Here is a 12,890-nt window from a genome sequence, read left to right as displayed (position 1 = left end):
GCTTGCATAATGTATCAGCCAAGTCAATATCACTGGGGTGTTGTAGCTGAGTGACTCACCACCTAACATGGCATTTACGACCACACCCATGCAATTTAGTACGAAGTACATAACATTGCCTGGAAATCCAAGTTGGTGGTGAGTGTCGGAGGATCAGATACTCCAAACAATCTCACATCTGTTGCGGTCATTTTATATTAAATTAGCAAGCTGGTCGAGAACCGCACTCACTCCTGTATGGGAGTAAATTAGGCGACAATGACAGGCATTAATGTAGGATACTCACTAGTTTTGTCATTGAGACTGTCGGAAGAGCTTCTGCATGCCTTCAATCAGCAGAAACACGCGCAGTGTGGGTGAGGGGACATACGCAGCATGTTGATGCTGATTGTGGAAAATGATTAAGTAGTAGCACAGTGCACATTGCCAACCTTGAAGACATACATAATGTATAGTATTCCGAAGTAGCGCACCTGGAATATTTTGAATTCAGCACAACTTGTCATCTTCGCTTATAACATAAGTTACGCACGCCGATATATAGAACTGTCATGAGAGACCAACGACGATTCTGTCCAGAATTGAGGGTATCATCCTGTTGAAGTCTTCTGATATGGTACGGTGCTCACCCAGACCAGTTCGAGCTATACATAATGTCATCCTTAGTGAGATGGCTACTCTGGTAATGGCATCAGCATACCTCTTGCCCAAATGTCAGCGCTAGAAACATCATAAGGATATCAATCGTTCTTAAATACAATCTCGCTCACCCCAATCGTAAATCACTGCAGCAGAGGAGGCAACTGCGTCAAGAGTAGATTGAGGCATCGCTGACAATATTTGCCTGACTCCCCACGAACCTATAAAATAGCTGAAATTACGATTGAAATTGATCATCGGCCACCAATAAGGAGAATTGAAGATTTTGGTCATGTTTGAAGGATGGCGCGAGTGAGTGAGAAACTTGGTGGACGTATAATGATGGAGTTCGAGCTAGATATACCACCATCCAGCGCTTTTATAGCCGAAAAAGGCGCCATGGAGATGAACGTTCACCCCTGCCTTGATTAACACAAATTAGTATGCGGTGTGAAACCAAGGAGAAGGGGAGGTCACTCTAAGGCTCTCGGTGTCGATCGAACAAAATAAGATGGTGATGCTGGTTGCGAATTCACAAAGTAGTGTCGTGCGCGCGGAATTTTGAACACTGCTGTTCGTGATTTCGGGAAATATTTTCCAGTGCACTTTTGAGATGTCGTTGTATCAGTTTAAAAATCCATCAGTGAGATCATGTAGCCACCGATCTAACACGGACCTAGGGACAATGTGACCACGTTTCATTGATTCTCTGAGACCTGATTGATGATCAACTCCCTCTCTTGTTGGCCCGGACCTGGGGAGCGTCCAGAGCCTCATAACAAGGTCACGTTCTGTCGGTACGTGGATATCAGAAATGTCAGAAATAGATATAGGTACGATTGCAGCCTTACTGCTACTAACCACCTCCAAGCCAACCCCTCATGGTCACCTCCCTCCAATGTACCCTTCTCCTCAATACCTGTCGCTTCGTGCGTACTTCCTCGCTCCAGCCTCGATCATTGGGCTATAACACCATCGATACAAAATATGTGATAGAGATCGTGCAACTCTGATGCAAAAACCGATGCAAACCATTAAATTCCATCATACCGTCGAGTCACTGCCAGAGCGGCATCGATTCACACAGCTAGCCAGATTAATTGATGATCCGTATGTGTCTCGTGTCTCGTGTCTCGTGTCTCGTGTCTCGTGTCTCGTGAATATATAGCATAGCCCTGTTGGCTCAAAATAGAGATGAGACCGTCATAGGGAGAAGAAACGACTCGAATATGCCTGTGTCTGAGCAGGAGGCCCAAATCGATCTGCCCTGGTCCATACATATGACAAACGTAAAAAGGAAAAGCACTTGCTGCCAGATCTCCATCGTACTTAATATCAGGGACAGTGTCACAGCACGAAAAGGCGGCACAGTAGTTTGACAGTTCCATCTCCTACACGGAGGGTGTCAGCAGCACATGCTGTCTGCATCTATAATCGAATCAGAGATATATGCGATTATGTAGTCGACGAAGAAATTTTTAGAGCCCTATGATCGCTACCAGCATCGCATGAGTGATTTAGGCGCTACCAGTGACCAGTGGCCGCGCGTTTGATAGTGGGTATGGAAGTATTAGGGCCGGGGGCAAAGAAATAAATTCACACGAGTGAATCTCTCGAAATTTGTGACACTCACTTGATCACCACCGAGTATTTATGCAGTACCACCACCTGTGACCTCTGGTCCCTCCTCCGAGTCTGGCTCGAGGCATGCCGAAAGTATCGTTTCGTGGAACATTATTTTTATGCTGCAGCAGCGACGGCATATTCCATATCGGTAGCGCATTTTGAATCGTTACCTCCGAGAACCATTAGCGGTCGTGCCACTTCACGGAAAATGTTCCCCTAAAGAAAGAGCTTTTCAAGTATGACGAGGCGTACAAGAGATTGTCACTGAGGCTATCGTTGCAAGTATTGCGGATGACGTCTACAACTTCGTACAAACTAATTCGTAGGTGATATGCCGAGGAAACATCGGGCCGAAAGATAGTACTCAAGACACCACTCAAGTAGTCTGAGGAGCACGATAACACAGCCGCAGTATCTTCAAGTCTACTGTAAAGAAAGTCGAGGAAGATAAAGTCCCAGAAGCAGCCGTGAAAGCGACAGCCGTTGTTCGACATGACGGTGCAGGGTTCGCCGCCGCCTAGTTGGACATTATCGTTCGACTTGATCCGCAGAGCGGCTTGAGAGGCAGCCCTCGTTTGGAGGTCCATCGACTGTGTTCCACAACCGCCCCCACTCGGCCAGTGTTTTCTTCTCCAGATGCTATCCTGCCACGTGATGACACCGACCCTGCAATTGTGTTCAACAACACTGTTAATGTCATTGTTTATACTCCACTTCGAGCCCAAGCCCGACTACGACCACCCTGCACCTCCAAAGCGTGCCCCGATGGCCGTTACGGAACCCACTCTATATCTCCTGTCTTGTGTTGTAGTATCAGTTATGTCTGAATCTGCCGTATCCGAGCTCATGCTCGACCAGCTTACACCACGAGTTGATACCATGGGTTATTTTCCTCCAAAAATACTGTCCGAAACAGCGAGGGACGTTCTTGAGGCTGTCAGAGGTGGCCTTGCTTGCGAGTGGCCCGTATCAAGAAGATTAAGGAAGATAAGAAGCTGCAGCTAGGAGATGGAGTTCGACGGATATGTGCGGAAGTATACTATGTTCTGGAGCTGGAGCTCGAGGCGCAGGGTAAAAGATGAGAGGGCTTTAGGATATGAATGCGCTATGTACTTTAACGTGAGCTTGCAATTGAATCCATTGCTATGACTTATAACGAGAACTCACTTGGAATTCTCTAGCAGACTATATATTGAGGGAAGAGAGTCGTTTCATCTTGATTGAATTCAAGTGACTGATACATAAGCAAGCGAACATTGCTAGTTGACGCGTATTGTTAGCATGCGTCTTGCATCTTCTCTTCATCACTGTCGACTGTTTCGGTACAGCTAGGGCAAGTGTCCGGCATGACCAATGCGCCGATTTCTAGCCCACTGACATGGGTCGCAGGGAACACGACTGCTGTGACTAACTTCAACAGGGGCATCCTCATAATCAACAGTTGACAAGGGTAAACGGTAGGCAGACTGGCTGACGCGGTCGGTAGAAATCAAAAGTCCATAGCCAGTTCGGATAGCATCTCGCAATCATGCTCATCACGAGAATGAACGCGTTGCAGACTCACTTCTGGATAATTTTTGGAAGGTGGGGGCCACTTAAAGTCGATGGTAACCCCCTTGTTATCCAACACACCTTAAACTATGACAGGGAGACAAATGGGTATGAAAACAACGACACCAACTGGAGCCAAAAGGTGCGTAGTCTTGCTGATATATCTGTGCAGTTCGTATTTCAAAGTGATTCCATGATTGGGACGAAGGCACAGCGCCCAAGTCACAATCTGTGACTATCTGCGTGCCCATCACCCGTTCCCTCGGTTTATTTCGCCCGGAAAAAGGCAGGGTTGCTGGAAAGATCCAGTGGGACCAGTATCCACGGGCACCTTGCCATTATAAATCTTTCTGCCCTTCTCTGAACTCGCCATCGATAGTGAGTGAGTGGCTCTCTTTCTTGCTCCCCTCCTCTGCTGATGTGGTCTTCGCAAGTGGTCTCCACCGGAATGAAGCCCGCTCCCACTGGCAGTGCGTCCAGGATGCAACGTAACGAATCAGCTGCCGATGATGGCCATCGCACCATACCGCGACCGATGCCGGCAGATTTTCGTAAGCTAGTCTCTGGCTCCCAAGAAAATATCATCCGCGCAATGGATATAAGTCAACCAGCATTCGAAGAATTTAAAGTAAAATTTTAATTTCGTATTATTGTCCATCGCTGATCCTTGATAACAGAAGATCCTTCGCGACCAGGCCGTAATGATGCTGGACTGCGAAAGATTCCTCCACGAACAGATGCCCGATATTTGGGCTATCTATCTGGACTGGGTAAGCCGTTGATTTGACTAGCGAGTTGGATATATCATCTAACACACCCAGGCTCGCGAGGAACTGGCATCCTTTCTTGCCAGGTACACTGATGCATGGCCCGTCGAGCTCTACATGGAGCATTATTTATCAAAGAAAACGTATGCCAAGCGTCACGCCTTCAGAGCCAAGATGTCGAAGTTAAGGCCCGCCCTCAAAACCGCTCGCGTTAAGAGTTCTACCTCAGAGGTAGAGTACCTGTGCTCGTGCTGTTAATGAATAGCGCCGCTCACGCTTTTGCGCGATAGCGTGGTGTGAGCTTGCCACCCGCTCCCGGTGGTCCACCCCCACCTTACGAAGACCACGATTTCGTACAACCCGAAGCGGCGGGTGGTGATGATCTCACTGTCGAGAACTTTCTAAAGACGGTCAACCCTGACCTTAGCCACCTTTTCTCCGCGTTTGAGGAACTAGGGATCAGCAGCGAGGCGGATCTCGTTGTTGTGAGGTCATGGGTTCCTGCCGTGAGAAAAGATTTTTTCGAGAGAGAACTAATGGGGAGGATGAGCGCCCTCCAGATCCAGGCTCTGAATGTCAAGCTTGGGGAGATGAATTAGGTTACATGAACAGCCATCTCAAAGTCGTGATTTTTTGGATTTTGAGTATTTTACTTGTATGATATTCTTCCATTCAATTCGAGTTCTATTTGTATTTTGTGTTACTCGATTTTCTCAATGGGAAGCATTCCCTCCCTTCCGATGTTGGGAATCGAAAGATTCTTGTAGTCTCGGAAAAGTGTGTTGGTCATGGCGAGTAGTGTTACTGCACAAGTCGCTACCCACCGGGTGCCGACCTCAACTTTTCATCGATGCTGTGAGTCCCGACAGGGCATATGTTTATACAGATGTTATTTAAGAATGCTGCTGTGATCAATAATTGCTAACATATGTAAGGACGGAACGTTTGATCCCGCGGAGGCAATTTGCGTGACTCCCTGTGCGTGCTCCACCTGAGCTCCACATGGACCCCGATTCGCTTAAGCGCCGTGCACTCGGTAGTCTCCTATTTGTATGCGTTGTATATAGAATATTGGCGGAACTGTCATTGCGATCGTCGACATTGTATTCGTAACTTGTCGGACATGGAAACACATGGCAGAATTGTCCATTTTAGACCAAGACCTTCTCCGCACTGTCCTTTTCAGATATCCCTGATCTGGGCACCTTGAGTTTGGGACTAATCGATAAATCAGGATCATGGCGTCACACAGAAATTCCTGCAAACCTACTGTTGACTCACACCACAGTGACAACGTCGTTGTGCTGACAGCATGATAACCGCTATCCAAGTCAAAAGCACCGCCGCTAGTACCATCCACAAGCCATTGCCAAAGCTTACAGCAAAGTCGGCTCCAGGGAAAAGGGAGTCGATGTTGTCTTTAATACCAACAACCAGGGTAACATTCGCAACCAAAACAACAGTCGAAACAACTGCTGTGATTATGGCAATCACGAGTGCGATTGCTGTGATTAGGTGAGAGCGAAGCAAGAGAGACAACACAAAGGCGACGGTCGAGAGTGCTGCACTGACGAGATGCAGCACAAGTATAGTCAGGAGGGTCGTCTCTGCAATATTTGCGAGCTTAGATGAGAGCCCAACGAGAGACAAGATGCTTGTAGGAACGGTGTATCCCAACTGTGGGCCATAGCATGCTTCTTGTGCTTTGACGCCATTGAGAATACTGAAACGTGACGGATGAGGAAACACCGGCAAAATTTGGTCAAAGCAGATACTCTACCTCAATGCACAGACACCCCATACTCCAAATTGCAGTTCTGTAATTGCATTCGAGACGGGATCAACAGAATTTACTGCTGATACTTTGATAATTATGATTGACTTGATAATTGGCAAAGATAGACCGACCAAGAGGAAGAGGAATGCGGTGAGAATCAATGTGAAGCAGGCCAGACGGACCGTGTGCTCTTGTAGTAGCCGTGGGAGCCTTTGAGACTTGGCTAGATGGCCACGCAACCGCTGTAAGACGCCCTCCATGCCTGGTGTTACCGGCAACTGGGTTGAGAAGGATGGATGAAACGCATTGTTATACAGTGCTTTGGGGCTGCAGGCGAGACAGCCTGGAAATATAGATAACTTTGCTATATCATACTCACAAGGTCTCACATGCTGCGGGAGTTCGTGAGAGTCCAATTTCAAGGCCCAGCGCCCTGAAAATACAGGAGAACCATCATTGGTGACGAATAGAGGATTACACCTGATAAAGTGAGTTGCTGCAGAGTACGGCAGCTGAAGCGTAAACTTGAAGTACAGCAGCAGTGAAGTTGCCGGGCTGAACCCAGCGTGTGGTGACCGCTGATCATTCGCACATACTACGTGTGAGTGTCAAGGCACCGCACAATCAGGAACGTCAGGCAGTCTTGACATGCGACATAGTCAGGGCATCAGTAATTGCGGGTGAGTGCTTACTCGCCAACCAATTGGTTTGGACTAGAAAATTGGCGGTGAGGGTCCTTTAGAACCCCGCTCGGTCACGGCAACACTCCCCCCTGGTGGCGAGACATCGTCCCAGTTCTCTGCAGCAGACTGCCAGCAGTGCAGCACGCTCGCACCGCTCAAAAAGCTTTGATAACTCAACTCGGAAGCCACAATATTAATATCGATCGTTCTACCGACGCTGCCAACTCCAGAATTTCCGTCCGCGTCTCGCCCCGTGCTCAACTCTTCGACTCCGCTTTCTTAAATAAGCCTGTGCTGGATCTTCATGCCTGTACTAGAGCACCACACGGTATATACTTGTATTCAATGGCACACAATAATTATCATTTGCTTGCGAGAGAAAAAAGGTATGGGAAGCTGGGGAAGGTTTATGGTCGATTTTGTAAAACTTTCGACAAATGCAGTTTACCTGTAAGCACGCTGGGCTTACCAGATTTCCCATAATCTACATAAATACTGTTCACGATACTGAAACACAAGCTTTCAGTACCACTGCCTTTGAGCGTAACAGATAAGCGGACGACAGTCTTGACTCAGTTACATTACCCTGCCAGAACGGTACTTAAATCACTGGGTGACTTTCTGCAGCATTTAGAATCGTAATAGATTTTGATTCAAACCTTTAAGTCAGTATATCGTCCTGCACCTCCTCGCAATCTAGAAATGCTTTCTAAACCGCAGACTAATCGTATCTAGACTCCAATGTACAGACTGTTGAGGCCGAGGTGTCAAAAGTCAGAAGGCATATTACTAAGCAAAGGTTACAACATAGTCACGGAGTTTGAAAGGTTCGTTTGGGTATTTTTGAACACCATTTTCTGAATCTAGTAATCATCACTATTCGTAAAGTGTTATAGACTACTGTAGAGCTACGACACTAGGTTCGTCACAGGTCACAGCCCTTGACGAATCGAATCTATTTGGTGTGACCGTCACATGAATTTTGGCGGGACGAAGCTAATTTGTGACATTCGGAAAAAAACATAGGAAAAACATAGGTTGTGCACTAATGGGACCAAAAATCGTTATACATCGAATTTGTGATGCGTCTACGCTTTCCACGCCCACAATCAACCTTCGGAACACTGTTCGAGCCACCTTCCACATCTTCAGCAATAATGTCACCCACATCATAGACTTCGGAGTGGTTTGCACACTTCTGAACATCGCGTAAATATTGCAAGAGTCTCCAAGTCCACTTGTTACCATCATTAGCACTATGCGAGGCGAATCCTGAAGCAAGTTGTCACAATCACGAAGCAGCGGCATGTCATATGGTTGCAAGCGGCGAAGCATCCGCGGGCGAATCTATTTGGGTGTGGTCACAGGTCACATGGACATTCGAACCAGTGACACTGAGTATGACATAATCACACGCTGCACGTGACGAACCTAGTGTCGTAGCTCTACAGTACCAACTAGAATGTCGTTCCTTAATTCTTCTAGAATATCCATGATCACAACTCGTTCAAACAGGCTAGAGGTCTCCGTGAGTGCTTGTGTGATGAATTTCTCCCTCCCCGTAGATGTCATTCGGAAGAAATGTTGCAAGTGTTGGTCAGTGGACAGGCCGGCTTCCATGATTATCGCATGGAAGCGGTGCAAACCTGGCATTGAAGCCAGGAGGGTTGACAACAGAACTAGACATGACGCTGTGCCCGAGGAACCGCCGCCTTGAACCGTGTTCACCTGATCATCCTTAGGTGGGGTAGCCCGATTATCAGAGCAAACAAAGTCATGCTATAACATGTATGTTAGACGACCTTGAGCATAATTGTCAGTAGAATAGGGAAGAACCTGTACATCCTCAGGCTGCCAGTGAGTAGCCTGATTATTAGAGCAAACGGTGAATGACATTTGATGCGGACGGTCATGCTATAACGTGCGTGTTAGGCGGACTCGGAGTATAATTGTCAGTGGAATAGGAAACCTGTACATCTTCAGGCTGAGTAGCTAGATTGATAGAGCGAACGTTTGATTGTCTCTGACAAGGATGGTCATGCTGGGGGATGTATTAGATTGGCTCGAAGCATAATTGAGTAGGGGAGAAGTTAAAACCTGTGTAATTTGAAGCTCGGAGTCCAGTTGCTGGTTGTAAATCAGAACAATCTGGTAGTTGATTCATGTTGTTTGGAATTACCTGAAAGTTTTTCATGATTCTCGGGCGATGGTATATTATGCGAAGGAACACTTCAACTACCCAAGCATCTTGGTACCATATCAGGTGCGACAGCTTCATGTCGAGTAGGACCTACAAGATATGTTTCAGCCTCAGGCACACTATGTAGTTGCACTCTGCCACAATATTCATTACCTCTCTCTTAAAAAATTCTATCTGTGATTGAGACTGCTCCAGATACGGTATCGAAAAATCGATATGACGAAGAGCTAAGTCTCTAATTATTCTCTTTGAGGAACAATCAGCTTGTAATGCGTAGCTTCAGGTTTTAATGGACGCTTACTTGTGTCTTGCAGCATATTTGGGAGTTCATTTTCAACGCTGCTTGGAGATAGCGTGCAGGAAGCCGGGGGTTGGACAGGTGGTCTATGGAGGCCTGCGAAGGCCGCCTCATGAATACGGGTCCTTGAAGTTGGGGGAAGGCTGCTAACACATAGGTACAATTAATTGTAGTTCGATAAATGGCAGTAGATAGAACTCACAATCTTCGGAGTCGCGAGTGGTGTGACGAGCCATATATGAACTTGGGTAGTGGGTCGGCCTACAGTACTGAGGTGCTATTTGCCCAGCAATTTATAGTCGTGTGTATGCTCTTTATCTGCGTTGATCAGTTATAGAATCCATCATTTGAGGAGGCCCAAACAAATCAAATACCAGGGTTTTCTCCCCAAAGAGTCATCTTAGTCGTCGTCGTCAACTGATTATCAGACACGTCGTCAAGGCTCGTGGCTAACATGATGTACAGCGATTCATGCGCGTGTCCGGAACCGAACGACGCGTCTTTACTTCTGACTCGCTATGAAAAACACACCTTGGACACTGATCTCCGCGGCTGTCATCTCGACTCAGAGCATATCCGACTTGTCCTAGGCAGCGAGTGCTGCTTCAAGAAGCGAGGAACAACATCCCTATGCACTATGACTTTCGAAGCCTTCCGACGCGTCACGATTATGCACAAAGCGTGCTCTCGCTGGAATGTATGTCATTTGATAAATGTGAGTGTCTTTAAGAAGAGAATGGCGTACCCCAGGTTTTGTTTCTGTCTGAGGAAAACGTGGCAGAAGCGTGTTAAACCATGGCGTCGAACTCGAAGTGTAAACGACTCATTTGTTGCTTCTCGGGAGGTTAGTACTAATATCAGTAAGTATATACCGCCCACCAACCGCTTACCCTAAATTTTATCAGAGATATCCTAATAATCTAGCAGCTCCGATCAGTCATCGATACAACAAGATGGGAGTCCAAAACGAACAATATGAACCAAAATATTCTACAGCAAGTCAATATTGTACACGAGGTATTGATGAAGCATGTCAGAACAATAATAAGGAGTGGTATAGCCCACGGCACGAATGGAACTTGTGCTGAGGGTAGGTTTTACGGCCTGTGAAATTCAACATCAAGTGCCTAAAATGTGGCTGATGTATCGGCGTAGCTGTGGGGTAGGGGTCCAAGAAACATTAATGCAAACATCAGAAGCATGGGATACACGTTGCATCAGATCATACAACATCTCTAGTGTCATCTCGCACCAAATTGCTCGCCTCACCTGTAAGCCGTCGAGTCCCGTAAACGCCACCGCCGAAGAGGTCCCCACCACCAGAATGATGTCCATCCAAATCCAAGGTCCGTCTCTGGCGCCGGTGGAGCACGTTGCGAGGGCGGAAGTTCAGGTTGGTGGCCACGCCGCCGAAAGGACTGGTCTTGTGACAGTAATTCTGGTTCTGCGATTTTGCCTGGATTATCTCCGTCGTCGTCCACTTCAATCCTGATCTGTAGCTCCTGTCCTTCCCTTCGATCCCGCTCTACGCCCCGTAGTCCATAGCTACCCAGTCCCCATCCGACGACCTGGGAACCAGGTTCCCGCATCGAATTCCGGGTCTCTTCACGGCCGAACACTTGGTGTATGCGCTCTACGCGCTCGACAGCTTGTATTCTCGCCGCAGTAAGGTGCGCATGGCGCAAGCGTGCGTACCATCTGTTTACAAATTGTAGAGGAAGCACGCCCCCGGACGACCTATTTGTCATCGAACCTGTAGTCGATAGGACATTGCTAGAAGCGAGAGCATTCAGCGATTCAGAATTGTCAAGTCCTTCGTGCCCCTCGCCGGAATCCCGGCTATCAAGGTGGTCGCGCTTCGTTGTGAATGCACCGGTGACACCCTTCCACATAGTCTTGGCCTTCTCTCGTTGCTCCTTCCTCTTCTGTGCTTTCACTTTCCTCTTTCTTTCACGTTTCTCCTCCTTCATCAGTAACTCTTCTACCTCGCCGACGCCCATCCCGGAACCAACCCACCACCACCATCCAAGGAAACTTTGCCACATGACCACACTCCACATAAGTTTTGGCATCCATCCATACTGGTCTTGACTCGGTATGTAGATGAAATTGAGCGTAGTCGATATGAGAGCGAGAACGATTGCGCCAGCACCGAAGGCTGCTGTCCCGCCATCGGTGCGCCATGCCGCCTCCCGGTTAACAAAAAAGCCCCAGATTATTAGTGCAGAAGTGAACAGCAACGACAAAGCTGCATTGCACACGTTCCGGGTGTCCTCCGCGAGTGGCACCGAGCTCAACCCGTAGAAGATCGGGAGCAGTTGCATGACAGCAGATATGATAGCCAATGGACCTGATTACAAGCAGGAAGCAAACACAACGCTGAGATCAGTATTGCGGGAATCGTGCGGGATACAGAACATGAAGCGCCAATGACTCATGCCCACATAGGAAGAATGTCGCAGAGTTCCAATACTAAGGAATGGCATAATGTCCGAGATCACGGAACATGATAACATCCAATACACAGGATGCATTTGGAACAGAAACGCAGGGGCTTGACACGCGTACTCACCAAGCAGGCCAAAAATGAGTCTTGCCTCCAGGTTTGAGGGAAACAGTAAGGTCAGAAAATGAATGTGGGTAATCTAAATAACAACATCGGTACAATCAGGGGGGCTACGTTCACTTGCACTGACCTGTATAACCATAGATGTAGTCGCATTCATTACGGTCCACGTAGCACTCTCGGCAAGTGACCATCGGTGTGCATATACCACAGTAGGATCAGTGGTATTCCCGGTTATATTGCTGCCAAATCTTGGCATATCCACAGCCAGGTAGCTCAACATGTATGGCCAATGCTGGCTCTCCTCTATATTGGAGGAGAACACGACATAGATAGTAGCGGTGATAGAGGCGAGCAAAGTCACCACCCCCGTGAGCTGCAGCATATAATTGACACGAGCTAGGGGCCAATGATACTGAGCGGTAAAAAGCAGGTGAAGAAGCAGAACGACGACGAGTGTGAGGACTACGCCTGTCAGGAGGATCTGAACTGGTAACGACTCGACGAAGGCGGGTCTAAACTGTAGAATAGGGTCACTGTCATAACCACTGCTGTCGTTTTGGGCCATTGCAGAACAGAGCTGAAAGATAACGGTGAAGAAGATGGCAAGCCATTCGTGCCGTGTATGCGGCATCATGAACAAGTTCCAAGAGACAACGTGATCTAGTGTCACGCATGTCACACACTTGGCTTGCTTGGCTCTACTTGGCTTCCACTCATTGGTGCTAGTGCCTCATGGGAATAACGATAAGACCCCTTCAATCGGAGCGCTCTGCTTGGGCA

At 47.7% G+C, this 12,890-nt stretch overlaps 4 protein-coding genes across 4 annotated transcripts; 1 reads left to right on the top strand and 3 right to left on the bottom strand.

Annotated features, from left to right (window-relative positions):
• The first annotated feature begins 3,881 nt into the window (after positions 1-3,881).
• BJ212DRAFT_525660 (uncharacterized protein) lies at positions 3,882-5,317 on the top strand. The gene is made up of 5 exons (XM_041343407.1): positions 3,882-4,198; positions 4,251-4,444; positions 4,494-4,586; positions 4,638-4,814; positions 4,874-5,317. Coding segments are annotated over exons 1-5 (774 nt in total). The 5' UTR covers positions 3,882-4,197; the 3' UTR covers positions 5,183-5,317.
• A 147-nt stretch (positions 5,318-5,464) lies between these two features.
• Positions 5,465-6,699, bottom strand: BJ212DRAFT_525033 (uncharacterized protein). Its single transcript, XM_041343406.1, has 3 exons — positions 6,364-6,699; positions 5,854-6,306; positions 5,465-5,801 (listed from the first exon to the last, which is right to left on the bottom strand). The coding sequence occupies exons 1-3, from the start codon at positions 6,618-6,620 to the stop codon at positions 5,735-5,737; spliced, it is 777 nt and encodes a 258-aa protein (XP_041198147.1). The 5' UTR covers positions 6,621-6,699; the 3' UTR covers positions 5,465-5,734.
• Positions 6,700-8,429: 1,730 nt separating this feature from the next.
• On the bottom strand, positions 8,430-10,080 carry BJ212DRAFT_524975 (uncharacterized protein). The gene is made up of 8 exons (XM_041343405.1): positions 10,073-10,080; positions 9,744-9,859; positions 9,545-9,687; positions 9,397-9,489; positions 9,223-9,333; positions 9,141-9,170; positions 9,013-9,084; positions 8,430-8,957 (listed from the first exon to the last, which is right to left on the bottom strand). The coding sequence occupies exons 2-8, from the start codon at positions 9,775-9,777 to the stop codon at positions 8,823-8,825; spliced, it is 618 nt and encodes a 205-aa protein (XP_041198146.1). The 5' UTR covers positions 9,778-9,859; positions 10,073-10,080; the 3' UTR covers positions 8,430-8,822.
• A 945-nt stretch (positions 10,081-11,025) lies between these two features.
• BJ212DRAFT_524750 (uncharacterized protein) lies at positions 11,026-12,823 on the bottom strand. The gene is made up of 4 exons (XM_041343404.1): positions 12,238-12,823; positions 12,114-12,186; positions 11,295-11,891; positions 11,026-11,239 (listed from the first exon to the last, which is right to left on the bottom strand). The coding sequence occupies exons 1-4, from the start codon at positions 12,742-12,744 to the stop codon at positions 11,175-11,177; spliced, it is 1,242 nt and encodes a 413-aa protein (XP_041198145.1). The 5' UTR covers positions 12,745-12,823; the 3' UTR covers positions 11,026-11,174.
• Positions 12,824-12,890: the final 67 nt, after the last annotated feature.

The sequence above is a fragment of the Suillus subaureus genome, assembly GCF_016647635.1.
Source record: "Suillus subaureus strain MN1 chromosome Unknown BJ212scaffold_3, whole genome shotgun sequence".
NCBI lineage: Eukaryota > Fungi > Basidiomycota > Agaricomycetes > Boletales > Suillaceae > Suillus > Suillus subaureus.
The sequence above is the reverse complement of the archived record's forward strand: the minus strand, read 5'-3'. Positions and strand labels throughout refer to the sequence as shown.